The following is an 18,853-nucleotide window of genomic DNA, read 5'->3' as shown; positions in this document are numbered from 1 at the left end:
AAGAACCAGAGACACAAAAGAGTCTCCTCGGCTGTACCATTTCGATTTGCTTCTAACTCATTGCTGCTGCTAGTAGCGTATTGCCTGCCAGTCAGACACTGAACAAGTCTTGCCCCTAATTTCGGCTTCGGTAAGGAGAGCCCCTGGTCTGTGTGACAAGGACCTCATTGCAGAGCGAAAAGACAGGATATCTCCCATTGCGAATCGGCTGAGGCAAGTACGTCAGTAATTCTGCACACATGTTAGCCCTGTCGAAACTCCAAGATCTCCCCATCAGACATTTCGATCAATGAGAACCGCGAACCAAGCTGTGAACCCCCAGGCGCAGCCTTATACTCCCATGGACCACAGAGAGACAACAAAAGCCCAGCCCAAGCACTTCCTCCCATAACGCCTTCCAAGTCTACATAACTGGGGTATCTAACGCTCAAAAAGACGCAAGTAGAATAGATAACAGGAGAATGCCACCATGAGGAATACATCGTCGTCATCACCAAGCATATGACATCGATCCACTTGCCGATGAATCATGAGGAATTGTACAGACAACATGCGCTCGACTATACCATGCTATGGGTTTAGTCTTCGCTAGGTGTGTTGGACTCTTTCTCGCGTTGCATAAGATCCCGATCCATGTCTGACTGGGTCTTATACCCACCAAGACTCAATGCTTGCTCATTGGTGATGGAACTGGGAACAGATGGAAGGTCTGGTCGTAGTCGCCTGAGACGTGCCGCACGATCTCGCGCCGCTTGTTGCTTCTTTTGCAGCTTAGTAACCTTCTCCTTCTCCTTCTCCTTCACGTGCGGAGGGGAATGGGGAGGCAAAGGGGGTGGTGGCGGGGCGGTATTAGCCGGGGGTGAGCCTTGAGGTGGGGGTGGGGGTGTGGGAGGCTGATGGAGTTGAGCGAAGCGGGGATCATTGTCGAAGATCTGGCGCAGCTGCCACCTTTGCTCGGTATATTCGTCGTAGTTTGCCGCAATGATGGCTTCCAAAATGCTGGCCTTGGGATCCTCTGACCTGGCATTTGTGATCATTCGCGCCTTGAGCCGTCTGTAAGCTTCAGCGAAAGACCGGAAGATCAAAGCAATCTCTCGTGTGCCGCCAGAAACGTCATTATCGGCATTATTTGGATCTTCGATCGAGAGACGAGGGTTGTTATCTCGGGAGCCGTAGACCTTCTGGAGCCATACCGTCAGCTCTGTTGTTCAGCTAGTTGTAAAGGCACTTACCTTATTGTAGTAACTGGGCGGGTTGAAACGGATGGCAACGTTTTCATAGTCAAAATGCTTGCCGTAGAATTCAAAGAAATCCATGAGCATGCTGCCTAGGTTCGGTGCCGAGTGACCATAAGGCATGTGTTGCAACAAGCTTGTAACAAGACAAGTAATCGAGAATCCACCCAATCCACCAGTAGGCACTTCATTGAGTCCTCGAAGAAGGAGGAACTGCTTGATCACGGACACAAGAACGGGCATTGCGGGGTACTCAGCCTTCCACTGCTTGAAGGTTTCATTGGCAACCAGTCCACTGTCGTTGTCAAAGGACAGATCAACTCTGAGACCCGTAGTCTTGTCCACGAATTTGAGGATGGGCACACGAGCATGAGCGATCGTTTCAATTGAGTTGGGAACAGCTATGTTCTGGTTCTTCAGAAATGCAGCAAACGCATAGATTTGACCTTTCCGCTCGCCAAAAGTCTTAATCCCATGGCGCATAAAGTTCGTTGAAAGTAGGACCAGATCTATATCCGCAGTGGGAAGATAAAGGCCGGACGCAAAGGAACCGAAGGGACGCAGTTGCACACCGTAGTACCTGCTCTGAAATGCAGTCTGCAGTCTAGATACCAAGTCTTCTCGCACGATTTGCTCATAAGACACCGGCTTCACCCAGTGATAAAAGCTTAATATTTCGTTGTGTAATCTGTCGCAGAGTCAGCGGAAGGCAATATCCTACTTAGATTGAAGATCGGCACCCACCTGGTACCCAAGTGTAAGGTAGGCGCCATATGATGTAGCCAGGGCGCACCCGATTGAAGTGGGCGCACCCTCCATTCATCAGTAACCGAGCCATCATTATGGAACCGACTCAGTGGCTTGCCGGTCTTCTTCGAAATGCCCTTCAACTCGTCATCATATGTTCTCTTTCGACTGCCCAGCGCCGAATCTCTTCCGTCAAGCTGACGCTTCGGGCCGGTAGGCGCGTTCTCCGGGGGGTTCCTGTCTTCATCCTCATCACCACCCAGCCCACCAAGTGAGATGAAGTCCTCGTTGGTAGTTACTGCATCCTTCTGTGCGGTCTGGGTCGCGGTCGCAGCAATCCGGGCCTTGCGGATTAATTTGACCACATCCACTCGCTTTGACTGACTATCGTCGGGCGGAGGCAGCGCAGTATAAGGATCAGGGTTGGACCATCGGGGAGTGGGCGCCGCAGGAGGGGCGGTATCTGTGGTACTGTTGGACTCGATCGCGCGTTTCTTGCGTGGATGAGTCGCATCCGCATCGTCATCAGAGGAAACGTCCATATCCGCCTCTTCGCTGTCGCTGAGGTTTTCTATGGAAGCAAACTTCAAGCCAGGTTTACTGTCCGACGATCCCTGTGCTAGCAGCTGCTCTGGTGTAGCTTCTCTTCTGGTTCTCAGTAGCGGACGCTCGGAGGTACCAGGACGCGGGTAACGAAAGGTGAATTCCTGCTTGGGGCGATACGATGACCGTCGATCATTTCCCCGGAACTCATAGGCCGGCGGCATGTTGATGAAAGAAAAAGCCCAATACTCAGGGACGAAACGCGACTGGACCTTGAAGTGAATGAAGGAAAGAGATGGCGCGTGTTCTACCGTGTTCGATCCGTCGGTTTCATTGTGGCTTTTTTTTTCCGTCTCTTTAGGAAGCGGACGGGAGCGCATCGTATCGGCCTATTTCAGGAAGGCGGTAGGTGGGTAGGTGAGCGGACATGTAAGTGAGTGGGAGTAAATTGGGAACCAAACGTCTGCAACTGCTCCAGCCTAGAGGAGGCAAGTGATTTTCACCAAGTGATTACAACTACTTTCTCATTATTTATAGTCTTTAACCTGGCTATCAACCACCTACAGCTTAACCCCCGCTCCAGTAGACTGGCTATCAGTCAATCTTCGGGTCCGCACTGTCTAAGACCTGTCTGTAGCCGGTCGATCAAAGTCTTGTCCAAAGCCATCTCAGCAAAACTAACTCTCGAGGTCGCCCACTCTAGCCATTGGCTTGCTCGCGACCCCTCATCTGCATGAAGCAATCCGACGCTGACATCCATCAACAAGGGTCTTTCATCGCTATGCCAGAAGACCGAGGCTCCACAGCGGCTGCAAAACTCTCGATAAACGCCCGGACTACTTTCAAACTGCTGCATGGTGCCTGCACCGAATTCGATCGGTGCTTTGCGGGCATCGAGAAGATTGGCGTTTGGGATGAACGCCCATGCTTGAATTGGACACCCGCTGGCCAGACGACAGGACGGACAGGCGCAGGTCCCAGCTAGATACCTGGTGTTCGCATTCCGTAGCCACCACTTCACATCGGCAAGGTTTTCCGATGAATTGGCATAGTACGGAACAAGTAGATCCGACCATGGAGAGCTTGCCTCCGTGGAGGAAGCGTCCGGTCGAGTAACGTAGAATTCGATACCTGCGCAGTGACACTGCCCTCGCAGTTCCGTGGAGTCCTGCGGCGAGCGCTCGATATCCGCCTTCGCCTCCGAGCAGCTTCTATCACTATCACTATTGGAGTGAGCACGAAGCCAGCATGTCGCGGCCATGGTTGCAGGCTCCCCCTCGAGGAAAGAAACCAGGCCACCATCGCGCGTTTCAGAAGCCCGCCAATGCCGCACCGATCGAGTCCGAGGCGAGTTCGCATTGTCCACCAGCAACCCGGCTGCCACGAAATATCGTTCCGAGGGCCTCGAATACGCCAGGGCATGGGCGCCGCAGGTTTTACAGAAATACCGAACTATATCCTCGGACTGCTGGTACTCGTGCATGCTGTCCAAGTTCTGTGGCCTTGCTTGTAGGGGATGGTATGCAGAGCACAGCATGCCTGTAGTCGTGCGACAGGCGGTGCAGTGGCAGAGGTTCAGGGTTGAATGATCTGTAGACTGCTCCAGACTGACATCCTGTGCAAGACTCCCGCATAAACACGAGATGGCACACTGCATCATACTTGGATATTCCTAGCTTCGTCGTTGGCTGCAATCTGGAGCATACAAATCCTATTGCACCCAGTCAGACAGACCAATCGAGACAGGAAAGGAAGGATAACAACATGAAAGAGAATAGCGTTATAAGCGCCCCCCGAGGCAGAATTAATACTACCTACTTTTCATGGTTTCAATACTGTACATACACTGCCTGTGGTAAGTTAGTGGTTGGTGGGCAGCGCCGGTTCTCATTTAACCAAAAACAGCCTGACCTGCAGAAATGTGCTCATGTCTCGGGCCCGCTAAGATGATGAGAAGAGGGCCACGGTCGGCGAGTATAGTACAGTACAGTAAAGTTACTATTCGTTGTTGAGGATCTGTTTATATTAGGTAGTAGTGGCCTGCAGTGGCGAGGTATAAATACCGGGCTGAATGACCCCGCCATTAAGTATCTTTTCTCCCGTACCACAGACCACAATAACAACTTCCTCCTTACTCCTCTCCAAATAATCAGATTCAAGGATACTCCTTGTCTATCTCACCCGTTTACTTTAACACCTTTCTACTCTTATCATCATGGGTAGGTGAGCTTATGTGTTTGACTTTCTTGCTTTCTGTTTCATCATATTCGTTGATGGTTGTGTGTGTTTGTGTGATGGTCTTAGTGCCCAGCGGGGTAAATTCAATGGCGGGGTTCATGATTATCCATGACCCATGACTTCCCACTGCCTGCCTTCGGACATCGCGGCTTTTTTATTTTTTTTGTCTCTGCTAGTCATCATGGATGACTTGTCAGCCACGTTTGCTAAATATCGCTCGTCTCTTTACAGGTTCCGACCACGGTTGCAGCTGCGGTGCCTCTTGCCAGTGCCCTGCCGGCCAGTGCAAGTGCCCGGTATGTTCACCTGCATCCCTTTCAGGTTAAATGATGATATACCCGAATCTGGCAGGCTGACATCTTTGAACCCCCTCAAGAAATAAATTAGGTGCGGAGTTGAGCTCTGCGGTGAACAAGTCAAGATGGATCTGGTCCACGGTTCGGAGGGCCTTTCCTAGTTCCATGTACATATTAGATCGATAAGATCTATGGCCATACAAAGATCAAAACCAAATCACAACAGAGGACAATGACCCTACCTACGACTTGACCTGCCTTCAAGTACATAGAGGAATCTAAAGCCGGTAACTCAGCTACGCACGTCAATCATTCGAGTCTTTCGTAGCACGACGGATTCGGCATAACTGCCACAGTCGTGCAACCCGAGCTTCGGGGAAATTTGATTTCTGTGCTTGAAGAAGCCGCCATACTCGGAACACAAATTTTATTGGTCAAATCGCTTCTGATTATTTCTGTAAAGGCTCCGTCTTCTTCATGGTTGCACCAATCCGCCGCACATGCCAAGGCTTATCAAGAAAGTAAAGGAAACAAGAGACATGCGCATTTCAAAACAAAACAGTCTCGTCCCACATCACCCTCCGCCAGTCACCAAATAGCCATGGCCATAGTTCCGATAAGCACGAAAGAAGTTCATCAGAGATTGGAGATCGCACATTCTCCCGCATTGAGCGGGCTATAGGACGATGCGTTTAGTGCTTTGTCCCCCCAGATGTTAGCTTCCGAGAGTACTTCATCAGGCTGGTATGGTTTCCAGTCGCGAGTCATGTAATCCAAGCCATGTGGTGATACGTACAGAGCAGCTGCCACAAGAGCAGGAGTTGCAGCTACCAGCGCAGCTGGTGGCGCAGGAGTTGCAGGTGCAGGGAGACATGATGATAGTTTGGATGTGAGGTAGACTTGCGTTTGTTGAGCTTGTTTGGCGAGAGATGGAAAGAAGGCGATGGTCTTTGGGAGAGAGTAGTGAAATTGTGCAGAATGAATGATCTAGATCAGACAGGTCAAAAGAGGGAGAGGGTTCTTATAACTTTCTCAGTATTGACTATAGGGTGAGCTCTGCGCTTGGATTTCCATCCCACCAACACCGATGCACGGCGTCTGCTGATCCATACGTATATACTTCACTAGAGGCAAGCAAATGGCTTGCTCCCTTTCTTTTCAGCCTTCTGCATGACTTTGGCGAGCATGACTGGAGGATTCCATGCTTGCTGAAACCCACAGTGCGACTCGTATAGATCCCACCGCAAGCAGCTGGGTTCCTTGCCCCTCAGGATGTGAAGCACCCACTGATGAAGCAGATTACTTGAGTGGGCTGATGATACATGCAGGCAATTGTCGCAAACTCTGCGGATTGGCTTATCTTTTTCCATCATCACAAGGCCTGGCAGACGGCTTATCCCAGATATCTCTAATTGCTGACTCTGGGATCATTTCTCTGCTGGGATGCCCCTGAAAAGATTCCTCGATAGCACGCCCAGTTATGAGTGCGGGCCGTAGGAGGTGATCCTTGAAGTCATGATCGGTGCTGCCACGTCGAGGCCGCTGTGGATGGGGCGAGGAGGGGCAGGCTGAGTTGCATAACGAGAGGGTATGGGGAATCAAGTGGGTATCAGCAACCAGCATACGTGCGTGGACCGAGAAGAGTCGTCCTGGCTTCTCGATTGTGGATCCTACAGAGCTATATTCTTGTTTTATGAAGGGGTCTGTGGTTTTGACCGATATCTATTCTATCATTGATCCCTGATTGAGCACTAACTTACTACTGTACGGACTACTCTAATACTTCGTACGTACTGTAGTAGCCGTAGTAAAACCACCCCGCCCTACCCCTCCTGTTGACCAAGAAAAGTGGATGCTTTGCTGAGGCACCCAACTCCAACCCGGTCCACTTGGAAGAACTTAAACTTGCCGGTCACATGTATTCTCTACCTGTAGCAGCTTTGAGTTACTCTGTACGGAGTAGTAGATAGTGCTGGTTTGCTTTAAACCCTAACTTAGGTTACCACTGTACTATACACACCCTCCTAGTATAGATTCCCGGTTCTTTCTCGATGGAACCACCGCCATAGCCGCACCAATCACGACTGAAACCAAGTAAGAACTGGGAGTAACTCAAATTGTCACACTAATTCGCATTCCTTCTACTTAGACATACCTGCCTGGCAGACTGCTGTGGGGGGCCGGGGGAGGGGGTCTCCGGCGTAAGAAGCATCTACTGTAATCAGCTTGGTCATGATATTTCGGCCTTCAAAACACAATACAATTGCCGTATATGCTATTCAAAACATTCTCTACTAAGTATAAACTACTTAACCGCTAACTATATATGACCCCACAAGCATGTCAGTAGAGTACGGCCAGCCTCTCACAGCTCATCTTTGCTCCTCGGGGCAGCATTCCCTTCCTCCTCACCGCCGGGACAAACAGCCGGCGAGGTAACGAGCATCGAGTAGACGCATTTCTCATCTTCGGCCACCTTCAGAATCTCGTTCTCCTCACCACACTCCAAGACGACCGTTGTCGATCGTGCCGGTCCGTTCCAACATGTTTGTCCATTGGTATAATGCAGGGCGACCTTCTCCTCTGGGATTATATCTCCAGACTCGTCGAGCACGTCCACACTAACAGATCCAATGCCAGAGAACTTGCCCATCCGCATCGAGCCACCGCCTTTCTTGGGAATTTGTTTGGTTTGATCTAGGAAGCAGTGCTCGTACGTATATTCACCAAAGTCCTTCGAGATGCATACTCCCTTCAATGCACGGAAGATGGATGCAAGACCATAGTCTGTCTCAAGGTCGGATTTGTGGGTCTCCAACTGTCTTCGCGATTCTTCAAGGCTCTTCTCAGCCGACTTGACAGCATCCCGGGCGTCTGACACGACCTTGGATTCGGACGTCGTGGGTTCGTCCTTCTTGGGCAATATACCGTTCTCCTCAAGGAAACCCCGGACAGAGACCACTTTAGTCTCGATGAACTCAACCAGTGAAGGAGGCAAATAAGCTGCCAGCTGATAGATCAGGGCTACTTACGGTCAATATCAACCAAAACCTAAGGCAAGGCCGCCATCGCAGTGAGTGTACTTACCAGTGTCAGTCTCACAGCCCTCATCTTCGTTCTCCCATCGCTCCCAATTAATTCCAGATTGGGCATCGTCTGGCTTGACCAGTTCGTCCAAATCATTGTCCTGGGCAGCGCTTGTGGCACTCTCAAGGGTTCCCCTGACGGCATAATCTTCCCAACTGCGCACAGCACGCTTGACACCCTCGTCATTGAAGTTAGGATTGTACTCTACCTTGAACTTGGATAGGATTTCCTCGAGCTCCTTCACCCGTGCGCGGGTATCGTCCCTTTCCTTGCGGATGTTCACTAGTGCGTCCCGAAGCTCTTCGACTCGACCCCTGGCCAATTGGGCCAAGACATTGACCTTGCCAGCCTTCTTACCCCTGACTACCTTGCTCTTGTCTTCCTGCTCGGCCTTCTCCAACTGGGCCTGGAGATCTTTGACCTTGATCTCCTGGGCCTGGATTTCCACCTCCAGATTCTTGATCTGGTCCTCAACCTCCTTCTGTTGCCTGCCCGCATCCACAAGCAGGTCGCGCTTCTTCTTGAGGGCGGCCGTCAGGGATTTCTGCCTCTTATCTTCCTTCTTACGCCACTCCTTCCCAATCTCCTTGCACTTGTCCTCACACTTGGTGCCGCCGACCCGTGCCCACTCGTCGCTCCCATCACAGCAAAGTTCGTAGTCGCAGATACCATCGTTGACTCGTTGTGACGGAACGTAGGCTGGCTTGTGGCCTTTGTTTGTGCAGTAGAAACCCGGAAGGGCAGAGACGAGTTTGAGGTCGCTGTTCCCCGGCCGGTCGGCCACTGTCAATGCCGAGTTGCGGGAGAGATGAGCGCAGGCCGACGTGCCGGGTTCATCACTACCATCGGGGCAGTCACAGTAGTCATCGTTTACCGCGGAGAATGGGATTTGAATCGATGGATGGGAGATACAGGTGAATGTTGTGGTGTCCTTGTAGAACTTTGCGACTGTCAAATCCAACCAATTGTGTTAGTTTATTCGGGTGCGTCCGAGGGAGCTTGGTTCATGGAACGTAGTAGATCGGCCAGGGAAATCAAATGAAGATGGCACGGGAAGTGACATCAGAGACTGAGCGGGTGCATCAAGCTCAAGTGATCGCAGAGAACAGCAGCAGAGAAGAGTTACACTCACACTCGGGTCCGACTCCCCGGGGTCGAGACGAGGCATCACCCGCAGCAGCTACCACGGTCGAGCATGCAGCTATGCTCGCAAAGAAAAGCGATCCCTGAGGAAGTATCATGGCGGGCAGCCTTGAGCTTGACTCGTCAACCACTATTGCGACCGGAAGCGGACGTCCAGTCACCGTAGGAAGAGTTCAATAAAACAGAAAATGCGGAGAGAGCTTCTGGCCAGCTGTTGATAACGAGCGTCTCTATCGAGCAATCCGGGGAGACGCCCAGAGCGTCTTAGTCAGCCCCTTATCAATTCAATCGGTCCCGATCTAAAGTGGCGACCGGGCGTCACCCAGCGGGAGCATCTTTCTCCAGCACTTATGGGATCAACTTTTACCATTTTCTGTCCTTTCGGGTGTCAAAAGCAAACAAACAAAAGAAAATGGGTAATGATGGTGGAAGGTAAAGGACTAAATCTTCGGGTTCTGTGGTGTGCAAAGTCACTAATTCCCCGGTCTTCAGTATCCCCACTCGCCGCGAGCTCGTTCGCGAAGCCGCCCGGAATCCCAGCACGGCGCAATTGAAAGAAGCCCAGCGCGAATTGCAGGAACACTTCTGGAACACATGTCCACTGTCGCATAAGCAGTTAATGCGGCCTATCGTCTCCGACTGCGTCGGAAACCTCTTTAATAAAGACTCCGTCCTACGATATCTGTTACCGGGAGATGAAGCCGAGGGTATCAGCTCGAAAGCCGACTGCGATGAGTTTCTCTGTGGCCGGGTGAAGGGTCTCCGTGACGTTGTGGAGCTGAAGTTTGAAGTGGACACCGAGCACGGCGGACATCCATCTGGGAAGCACGAGAAGCGCGAGGGCTGGATCTGTCCAGTCACCGCCAAGCAGTTGGGCCCGAATGTCAAATCCGTCTACCTTGTTCCTTGCGGACATGTCTTCTCCGAAGAAGCGATCCGTCAGCTGAAGGGCGAGAGGTGCTTACAGGTGCTTATGACCCGCTACTGCACCGATGATTGCGTGACGCTAACAGGCGTGCATTTAGTGCGACGAACCTTACACAATCGACAATGTGATAACCATACTCCCGGCGAAAGAGTCGGATAAGCAGCAGCTGATTGAGCGAAGCCAGAAGCTAGCTGAGCAAGGATTGACACATTCTTTGAAGAAGGCGCCTGGTTCGAGAAAGCGCAAGAAGCACGCCAACGGCGATGCTGTCGCTGCTCTCGCCAGTACCGAGTCAGAGGTCAAGCCGGGAAAAGAGTCAAGGCTAGTGTCATCGTCAGCCTTGCGCACGAGGGAAGAATCTGCTACTGCTAGCCGTAGCAACACGTCTACGCCTACTTCAAATGTTCCCAGTGGGATCAAGAATGCAGCTACCGCCATGCTAACTGCTCGTGTACTTGAGGAGGAGAATGAGAAGAAAAAGCGACGCAAGCTGATGGGACATAATGACAACCTGAGCAGTCTCTTCACGAAGGAATCCGATAAAGATGGAATGTCAAAGAATACTGACTTCATGACCAGAGGTTTTACCCTTCCTGCAAATTCTAGGCACCGAGCTTGAATGCCTCCTTCTTGCATTCTGCTCATTTATGTCACAAAACTGGCGTTTCAAGGATTGGCTTCTCGGTGGAAGTTCGGCAAAGCATAGGACCTAGCTCATTACCCCAATTTCTTTATATGATAGATTTGAATTTTTGTACTGATACTTTCAACGATATTCGAACGAACAAAACATTGCTTCCTATTGTACAGCAAGGGTTTAACAAATAACATGCTACAATAACTAGAAACTTAAACCTCGGGGACCTACCCCAAACCCACCATCGTAGCAGTCTATTCAATAAGACCTCTTGCGCGAAGCTCGGCTTCAATGAGCTTCTTGCGGCCCAATTCTTCATCCCTGTCAGAACGCTTCTGTCTCTTGGCGAAGACTTTGATATTGGGCATGTTTGAGTACCGCTGATTATTGGCGAGGTAATCAGCCAGCTTCTTCGGCTTCGGCTTCACGACTTGCTGAACGTGGTCAACGGCCTGCTGAACAGTGGCGATCGAATGAACAACAGGGTCGGGGAAGAAGTGGCCAGTCAATTGGGAGAATCTCTTCAAGAACTAAATTGTGAAATGAGTCAGCAACTGCGACAGATTGACTGCCCTATGCAGGGCGAAGGGGGAACGGAGACTGACAGCAAACTTCGTGGCCGGATCAATCAGCGACAGAGACAAGAAACCATTGTCACGAATAGTTTGATAACCAAAGAAAGGTTGCTTGGTCTCGTCAGTGCCGAGGATGTCTGTCAAGTCGTTTGTCGCTTCTTCTGTCTCTTCAACATCCTGCGACGCTTCCTCCGTTTCAGGAGTGACCTTTTGGCCACCGATTTGCTCAAAAACATAGACAAGAGCCTCCTCGGCCTCTTTGTTGGGATATTCCAGTGCCGCATTCCATTGTCCATCCGAGGTCGGTACAACCTTGGTCTTCCAAATGAACTTGAAAACCGACTGATCGTGCTCCTCGACATCACAGATGCTCGTCAAGGGCTTACCCAGCTGGTGCATGAGGCAGAGCTCGACGACAGCCTGGTGAGCCGCAATTGAGAGTAAGCCCTTCTTAGTGATCTTCTTCTTGTACTGGAACCTGTGTTAAGAAAGACTCATTAGACAACTGCACAGAGCCCACTGAAGAACTATACAGAAGGGTTTCGCTTCCCAGATGAATACAAGCGGGATGACTGGACAGCCAGAGGACCACTTACGACTTGTATGCGTCAGTCGGCGCAGGAGGAAGGTCAGACCACCGACCAAGGTGGCCGACGCGATCGAGACCCTCCCATGTTGTCGCCGGCTCATAGTCGTCTGCAGCGGGAGCAGCGTCCTCGGAGGCAGCGGTGTCAAGCGCCTGCAAAGCTTCAGGTGTCTCTTCTTCTACTACCGTCGGAGCTTGCTTGCTTTTGAATTTCCGCTCAAGAGCACCCTCTCCGCCATAGGGGTCTTTAAGACCGGGGGGGTTGTCGGTGCCCCAGATCTTGCGGCGCACCTTCTCGGTCAGCGAGTTCGCGTTGGAGGCGTTGCGCAAGAATTGGCGGGCGACAATCGGACGGGGACGCGCTTCATGTCTGCAGACTGAGCAGACATAGAGAGATCGGGCCCCCTGGATAGAGGGCACTTCCAAGTTTAACAGACGCACAGAGGGACGCATGACTGCAGCGTTGCGGGATTGCTGTCGGGGACTCTTCGGCCAGTCTTGGGAAAAGTTTCAAGAACTCCAAACGGCTTGTCACGTGATACAAATCGCCGGGCTTGGCGTCGGGAAGAATACTCATGCTGAACCACGTAAATTGCCGTACAGTACACACCAGAAACTCTACGGTCGTTGAATGTCAAGATTTTTGTCAAGATTTTGAAGAACAAGCAAGGAAAAAGGATATGGGAAAGTAAAACTTCATGAGTTGTGGGTGTATATACATGCGTCTACGCTGAAATCATGAAAATGTAAAAGAGAAAAACACAAAACTGTACAGAATGATGCAACCCTCACTTTCCGCACTTTCACTCCCGGACAAACATGCCAGCCATACCCATACCAGTTCCAATGCACATACTAACAACACCGACATCCTGGCCGGTGCGCTCAAGCTCAGGAATAAGAGTCGCCAATTGTCTGGCACCAGTGGCACCCAGAGGGTGACCAATGGCAATAGCACCACCCTTGGGATTGACCTTGGACTCGTCAATTCCGAGCTTGCGAATAGAGTACAGAGCCTGGGAGGCGAAGGCCTCGTTGATCTCCCAGATGTTAACGTCGGAAACATTCATGTCCAGCATTTGCAGAAGCTTGGGAATGGCAACGGCAGGGCCAACACCCATCTCGTCGGGAGCGCAGCCAGCAACAGCAGAGGCAACCCAGCGAGCCCTGATGGAAGAGGTCAAGCCGAGCTCAGTAGCCGTAGAGCGGCGCATCAGCAGGGCTGCAGCAGCACCGTCGCTGACCTGAGAACTGTTTCCAGCAGTGCTGGCACCATTGGCAGAAAAGGCGGGTTTCAAGCTAGCCATTTTTTCGACTGAAAGGTTGTGGCGGATTCCATCGTCCTTCGAGACGGTGATCTCGGTGGGAGCAGCGTCGGGGTGCTCGGGGTCGTAGGACACGGTCTTCACAGAAACGATCTCGGAGTCAAAAAGGCCGGCGTTTTGGGCCGCAGCTGCCTTCTTGTGCGACTCGGCGGCAAAAGCATCCTGGTCTGCTCTGGAGACTCCGTAGCGAGCGGCGACATTCTCCGAAGTAATACCCATCGGCATGATGCAATCCCGAGCATCCTTCGAGTATGAATCCTTGAGTTCAGGCCAGAGGACAGTGGGAATAGCGCGGGAACCGTAGTTGCGGGTCATGGACTCCATTCCACCACCGACACCAACGTTAATTGCGCCGGCACGGATTCCATTGGCAATAGTGGAGATAGCAGCCAGGCCGGACGAGCATTGTCTGTTGATAGTATGGAAAGAGACGGTGTCAGGGAAACCGGCATGGATCTGAGCCATACGGCCAGCTTTGGCACCGCCGAGCTCCTGGAGAACAGAACCGATGGCGACGTCGTCAATTAGGGCCGGGTCAAGGTTCGGGTTCGCCTCAAGAGTGGCACGAAGCACGTTGGCAAGGAGCTCTTCGGGATAAGCATCCTTGAAGCCACCTTTCTTCGCTCGGGTTACAGGCGTACGGAGAGAAGAGAGAATGACAATGTCATTGGGAGACTTCTGGAGGACCTGACGCAGGCCCCGGGGAATCGGAGAGGCCATCGTGAAGTAGATCTAGGGGTTCCTTTGCAAAAAGAATGAGGACCAGAGGATCAGAAGCTTGGAGGATTTCACGTTAGAGCAGAAGTCGCAGCTCGTGTATCAGTTCCGACAGGAAAAAAGAGAAAACTGGGGAGCGCTAGCATACTTATTGACGAAGGGCCGCCATGGTAGGAAATTCTGGGGCTCGGGATCCATCGCTGGTGAACGAGCCGTTCTGGAGGAGCCACCGTATTGCCGGCAGTGAAGATCGGCTAAGCGGACAGCCGCGGGGAAAGGCGGAGGGGGGGAATCTGAGGATCTGATTACGGCTATGCCTTGCCGAAGTGTTGTGCGTGCTCGAGTGCATATATTCCAGGGATGGGAACCCCCACCCTCTCCTTCCGTATTGTTTATTCTCTCGGTGGTCGATCTTGAGTGATCTAATGCTGTTTTCGCCTGCCCAAGCAGGTACTTCCCATAGATATACCTTACCTTATCTGTTATCGACTAGGTACATACGGTTTGCTTTCCGATGGCAAATAACCAGTTTGAATCCGTTCCGTCTTGTTCGGATCCGAATGCTTATGTCAGCTTCATCGGAACACCAAGTCGGAAACGACCGGACAGTGCTTGGTAGCCATAGCTCCATTTCCGGTGGTCTAGAAGTATGCATTCCGAAATAGGTAAGCAAATCAAAGTATAGTAAGGGAGGTAAATAGATCTACGATTCGACTCTGCAGGCGGAGATCTACATTCTGTGAGAGTGACCAAGATCCACAACTCTTTACTGGAATTTTATATAACAGCAGCCTGTTGTGCTCCGTATCGACCACTACATTGACGTGTAAAATAAGAAACGTAAAACAAGGAACATCGAGAAACACCGTGAGCCTAGGGTATTATAAAAATATCAACAGCGTATAATGTGACTGTAGTGACCAGGGACCTTGCGTCGGCATTTCTCACAATCAGACCGGTAGCCCATCGAGAATGTCAACTTCTTTGGGCTGGTTTCACTCTCTGTAATAGTACTCGGCAAAGGGTTTGAATCACGCATGCTCTTATACATGCCACTCATTTGTCCAGAAGAAGGGGACGCCGGGCGGGACATAGTGTAGGTCATATCCGCATCGCTAACCGAATCTTTGCTACTGATGGCCATGGCATCGCCGTCACTAACGGGGCTGGGAAGATGTTGATCACGCCACCAAGCTGTATTGCGGTCGTTGTACAAGTCATCCAAAGCATCGTGACGTGTACGATATGCACCGTTTCGATGTTCCATGTTCTCAGTGGAATCGACCGCAGAGGGGCAGGTTTCATGGGCAAGGCGTGTAGTCTGTTGCTCGCTTATTTTGAGCGAGCGGTAGATGACTCTGGGTGGTATCGGGGATTGTTGTGAGCGGTCATTGTTGCCGTTGTCAACGTCCATTTCCGTGCCATACCGAGCGGCTGAAAGCACTGATTGGGCCTGCCGATACTCTGCTTCCATTAAGCAGCTGCGAGGGTTGTCGCCACGATGCCCATGATCATTATCGTCCTCCGAGGACTCCGCTGGGGTCAGACTCGACACGCCGACTTGTGGGGCATTCTGGTCACTTTTCAAGAACGGGAAACTGCTATTTGTTTGGGGAGAGGCACGTAGAGGTAAAGAGCGATGTTTCTGTTTGACTGTTGTGAGCACTACATCACGGTTTCCTGCGGACTTCAGCTACAGGCGTACCTTTTTTTCATGACTTGTGATTCCATCGGGCTCATGGTCCTCCTTCTCTCGCGGCCGCTTGGGAGTATAAGTGATCATGTCTAAATCGGCAGCAGTACTGCAAGACAGCGAGTGAGGAAGCGAGCGAACTGGAGGCGAGTTCACCCATTAAAGTATGGCAATGACAATGTGAACAGTGACTGGGACCCCCTATTTTTATCGACAGATGGGAATTCGGTACATTGGAAAATGGATTCCAAGTGCCCGAGCAGTTGCAGGAGCTATATTGAGGCGAGTTCAAACACCATTTGTTTGACTGCTCATGTATTCACCGGTCTATAGAAGATGGTGTTGGCCAAGGATGCATCAAAACCCGGGGTAGGAACATGAAACATTGAACTTAAGCTCAGTTCAAGTTGCCAGAGCAAAGGGAAAGTCCAGAACTAGAGCGATGGAAGCCTCAGGCCACAGATCGGACAACCTTCCAATGAGATTTCGCAGGTTATTTGCTTTGCTTACTACTACAGGTAGCTAGTAGGCACTTTAGAATTCCTCCGACAGAAAAAAATACCTAATACACCACGATACACCCGCATTCGAGCACCATTACACAGCGAATACCAGTTGAACATTTAAGCCGTTACCAAACCAACCTAAGGAACATCATCGTGAGTGAGACGCCCAGTCTGAAGTGTTTAACTAAGGTGGTGATGATTTCTTCCTTCAATGGTCATAGCATGCCACTGCAATGACCGCGCACATAAAGGCTTACCTATGATAATGCCTGCTCTGATCTCTGTACGAGTATCAAGATACAGGATGGGTATCTCAGAGTATCAATGATCGATGATGTCACTCTTGTCCAGTCATGGTTGCTCGAATCATTCCTGCGAATGGAATTTCCTCGACAGTTGAGCTCCCATCCTTCTTTAAACCCAATAGATCGATCTTACTTCGCAAGCCTAGCTTAGCAATCAATGGTATCTCCAGGTAGCGGGTTCGCCCTCGTGGCTCCTGCCTCGAAAGGACTGGGATTCGCCTTTGCCCAACAGCTGCTGTCTCACACGAACCTACCCGTCATCGCAACTGCGAGAAGGGAATGTGATGAAGTCCAAGATAGCCTGTTAAAAGCAGCCAAGAGCCGATCTGATGACCCAAGAGAGCGACTGAGGGTTTTGCAAATGGACGTGACTGGTACGAAGCTCTTCACTTGGCCAAACCTCAATCTTTGCTTGTCCTCCTGCTGAACACTCTATCAGATGAATCAACCATTCAAGCAATGGCCTCACATATTCGACGAGAGTATCCAGACGCTGCTCTCCGTATAGCTATCACCGTTCCTGGAATCCTACACGTCGAAAAATCACCATCGCAAATTGATGCTGCCAGCGCTCTAAATAGCTACAAGGTCAACGCTCTCGGCCCCATGCTGCTGATGAAGCACCTGGCACCCTTTTTGCCTACCAAGTCTTCGAAGCCCTTTCTGGTAGACCCAAAGCCTCGAGAGGACGATTGCTCTTGGAAACTCCCATCACATGCCATATACGCCATGATGGCTGCGCGAGTAGGCTCAATTTCGGACAACGCAACTGGAGGCTGGTACTCGTATCGTGCCAGTAAGGCATCTGTTTTCCAAATAGCGAAAACCTTTGACTTATATCTACGCACTCGGAGCAATGACCGGGCATTAGCGGTAGCGATGCACCCCGGTACCGTCCAGACGGACTTCACGAAGGAATACTGGGATGGACGAAACATGTTACAGCCTCTCGACTCTGCTAATAGGCTGCTTCAATTCTTGTGTACAATGAGGCCCGGCAACAATGACGGGCGAGGTCGATGTTGGGATTGGAAAGGAGAGGAGGTTCTCCCATGAATGAGGACGAGGGACGAGATTCAATAAGGCATTCAAAGGCAAACGAGCCCCCACCAGCACATTGATATAACGAACACTTCTGGAGGGAAAAGTCAATCTGCAACTCTGGAACCTAACTTAGATTTCGAAATATCGATCTTCCTATGGATTATCAGACTATCGCTCACCGAAAGGTATCCACTGGGTCAGAGATAACCATGCGGGATTGGCCGCTTTTTCCTGCATGCGGGAGAAGCGTTCTTCCCTTCCTCTCCGGCAAAACGCTTACACGCTAGCAATTCCCCCAAAATCCCCCAAAACACTACTCCGGCCCCAGTAAATGCGCGCACCACACCTTTGGTTCTCCCCTTCTCTTCTCCTGGACACACCTCTCAATCATTTCTCAACAGCAAAAAAAGAGTTCTCCCCTCCTCTTGACCCACTAATTAAATTCTACTCGCTAGCATCATCAGTACTCTGATTCATTCGTCGACCACCAATCTCCAGCCCACTTTGGAGGAAGCTTATTGCCTTACCCCTGGTTGTCAGTTGCATGGGGACTGTGGAGGATATGCAGCCACTAAACTATCTCCAGGTCCACACGGAACCTGCCGTCGTGGGCCGCTTGGTAGATTTCGAGTATGGGTAATTTCAAAGCACCTGTATTTGTGTGCCTGTGACCGAGCAAGCTCCCAGCTCAGTCCGTGGCTTGCAGACCTGCCTTGTGGTATGGCCCTGACCAGGTGACCGTCAGCAGTGCTGAACGCTGACTCTCCGCTTATGTGACCCAAACAGTCTGACACATCCAACTTGATCTACTAGTGATAGTCTATACAAACTGGTTGCCTTAAAGATCGAGGAAGAGGCTGTTTGGTAGCTCCGGAAGAATCTATACGAATCTGCTTCGGCATATTTCATAGATTCACAATGGTTGGACAGATGGAGCATGGACTGCACCTTGCAGCTCAATACTGAAGCCCTGCGACACCTTCGAAATTGAGCCAGGTCGCTTGCATCGAAGGGGAGCATGGCCACTTCCGGTAAACAAAGTCTTAGGATGCGTACTGGTGGAGTGATTTATATTGTCATAAGGCAACCTTGATAGCTTCCAGTTCAGGCAATCAACACTACACCGACAGTTGGCTGATCGAAGTCATTTGGGGTGAGGTCGGTCCATCATGATTTAGATTGAGATATCGACTCTCTATGCAACGGTATATCAGGATGAGTTCTTCTGCCTGGTGCAGGATTATGGTA

At 51.0% G+C, this 18,853-nt stretch overlaps 9 protein-coding genes across 9 annotated transcripts; 3 read left to right on the top strand and 6 right to left on the bottom strand.

Moving 5' to 3' along the window:
- Nucleotides 1-578: 578 nt before the first annotated feature.
- Nucleotides 579-2,749, bottom strand: BO95DRAFT_374832 (putative topoisomerase family protein TRF4; the record flags this gene model as incomplete). Its single annotated transcript, XM_025583118.1, has 3 exons — nucleotides 579-1,181; nucleotides 1,233-1,923; nucleotides 1,980-2,749. The coding sequence occupies 3 exons, from the start codon at nucleotides 2,747-2,749 to the stop codon at nucleotides 579-581; spliced, it is 2,064 nt and encodes a 687-aa protein (XP_025437231.1).
- Nucleotides 2,750-3,061: 312 nt separating this feature from the next.
- BO95DRAFT_447632 (GFA family protein) lies at nucleotides 3,062-4,334 on the bottom strand. Its single transcript, XM_025587669.1, has one exon. The coding sequence runs from the start codon at nucleotides 4,183-4,185 to the stop codon at nucleotides 3,124-3,126; it is 1,062 nt and encodes a 353-aa protein (XP_025437230.1). The 5' UTR covers nucleotides 4,186-4,334; the 3' UTR covers nucleotides 3,062-3,123.
- Nucleotides 4,335-4,637: 303 nt separating this feature from the next.
- On the top strand, nucleotides 4,638-5,267 carry BO95DRAFT_424180 (uncharacterized protein). The gene has a single exon (XM_025584661.1). The coding sequence runs from the start codon at nucleotides 4,879-4,881 to the stop codon at nucleotides 5,143-5,145; it is 267 nt and encodes an 88-aa protein (XP_025437229.1). The 5' UTR covers nucleotides 4,638-4,878; the 3' UTR covers nucleotides 5,146-5,267.
- A 2,060-nt stretch (nucleotides 5,268-7,327) lies between these two features.
- On the bottom strand, nucleotides 7,328-9,483 carry BO95DRAFT_447630 (putative protein kinase C substrate). The gene is made up of 3 exons (XM_025587668.1): nucleotides 9,279-9,483; nucleotides 8,147-9,094; nucleotides 7,328-8,083 (listed from the first exon to the last, which is right to left on the bottom strand). Exons 1-3 carry the CDS (start codon nucleotides 9,385-9,387, stop codon nucleotides 7,425-7,427), a joined length of 1,716 nt encoding a protein of 571 aa, XP_025437228.1. The 5' UTR covers nucleotides 9,388-9,483; the 3' UTR covers nucleotides 7,328-7,424.
- Nucleotides 9,484-9,623: 140 nt separating this feature from the next.
- Nucleotides 9,624-11,021, top strand: BO95DRAFT_424174 (uncharacterized protein). The gene is made up of 3 exons (XM_025584660.1): nucleotides 9,624-9,721; nucleotides 9,782-10,256; nucleotides 10,315-11,021. Exons 1-3 carry the CDS (start codon nucleotides 9,702-9,704, stop codon nucleotides 10,834-10,836), a joined length of 1,017 nt encoding a protein of 338 aa, XP_025437227.1. The 5' UTR covers nucleotides 9,624-9,701; the 3' UTR covers nucleotides 10,837-11,021.
- Nucleotides 10,956-12,489, bottom strand: BO95DRAFT_447627 (mitochondrial 54S ribosomal mL50 protein). The gene is made up of 3 exons (XM_025587667.1): nucleotides 12,026-12,489; nucleotides 11,460-11,907; nucleotides 10,956-11,384 (listed from the first exon to the last, which is right to left on the bottom strand). The coding sequence occupies exons 1-3, from the start codon at nucleotides 12,466-12,468 to the stop codon at nucleotides 11,109-11,111; spliced, it is 1,167 nt and encodes a 388-aa protein (XP_025437226.1). The 5' UTR covers nucleotides 12,469-12,489; the 3' UTR covers nucleotides 10,956-11,108.
- Nucleotides 12,490-12,703: 214 nt separating this feature from the next.
- BO95DRAFT_447626 (thiolase family protein) lies at nucleotides 12,704-14,248 on the bottom strand. Its single transcript, XM_025587666.1, has one exon. It carries the CDS (start codon nucleotides 14,058-14,060, stop codon nucleotides 12,819-12,821), a length of 1,242 nt encoding a protein of 413 aa, XP_025437225.1. The 5' UTR covers nucleotides 14,061-14,248; the 3' UTR covers nucleotides 12,704-12,818.
- A 596-nt stretch (nucleotides 14,249-14,844) lies between these two features.
- On the bottom strand, nucleotides 14,845-16,119 carry BO95DRAFT_424166 (uncharacterized protein). The gene is made up of 2 exons (XM_025584659.1): nucleotides 15,763-16,119; nucleotides 14,845-15,702 (listed from the first exon to the last, which is right to left on the bottom strand). The coding sequence occupies exons 1-2, from the start codon at nucleotides 15,838-15,840 to the stop codon at nucleotides 14,950-14,952; spliced, it is 831 nt and encodes a 276-aa protein (XP_025437224.1). The 5' UTR covers nucleotides 15,841-16,119; the 3' UTR covers nucleotides 14,845-14,949.
- A 599-nt stretch (nucleotides 16,120-16,718) lies between these two features.
- Nucleotides 16,719-17,617, top strand: BO95DRAFT_457171 (short-chain dehydrogenase/reductase; the record flags this gene model as incomplete). The annotated part of the gene is made up of 2 exons (XM_025588457.1): nucleotides 16,719-16,935; nucleotides 17,001-17,617. 2 exons carry the CDS (start codon nucleotides 16,719-16,721, stop codon nucleotides 17,615-17,617), a joined length of 834 nt encoding a protein of 277 aa, XP_025437223.1.
- Nucleotides 17,618-18,853: the final 1,236 nt, after the last annotated feature.

Source organism: Aspergillus brunneoviolaceus (assembly GCF_003184695.1).
Source record: "Aspergillus brunneoviolaceus CBS 621.78 unplaced genomic scaffold BO95scaffold_93, whole genome shotgun sequence".
Classification (NCBI taxonomy): domain Eukaryota; kingdom Fungi; phylum Ascomycota; class Eurotiomycetes; order Eurotiales; family Aspergillaceae; genus Aspergillus; species Aspergillus brunneoviolaceus.
Note: the sequence above shows the minus strand (reverse complement) of the source record. Positions and strands in the feature narration are given on the sequence as shown.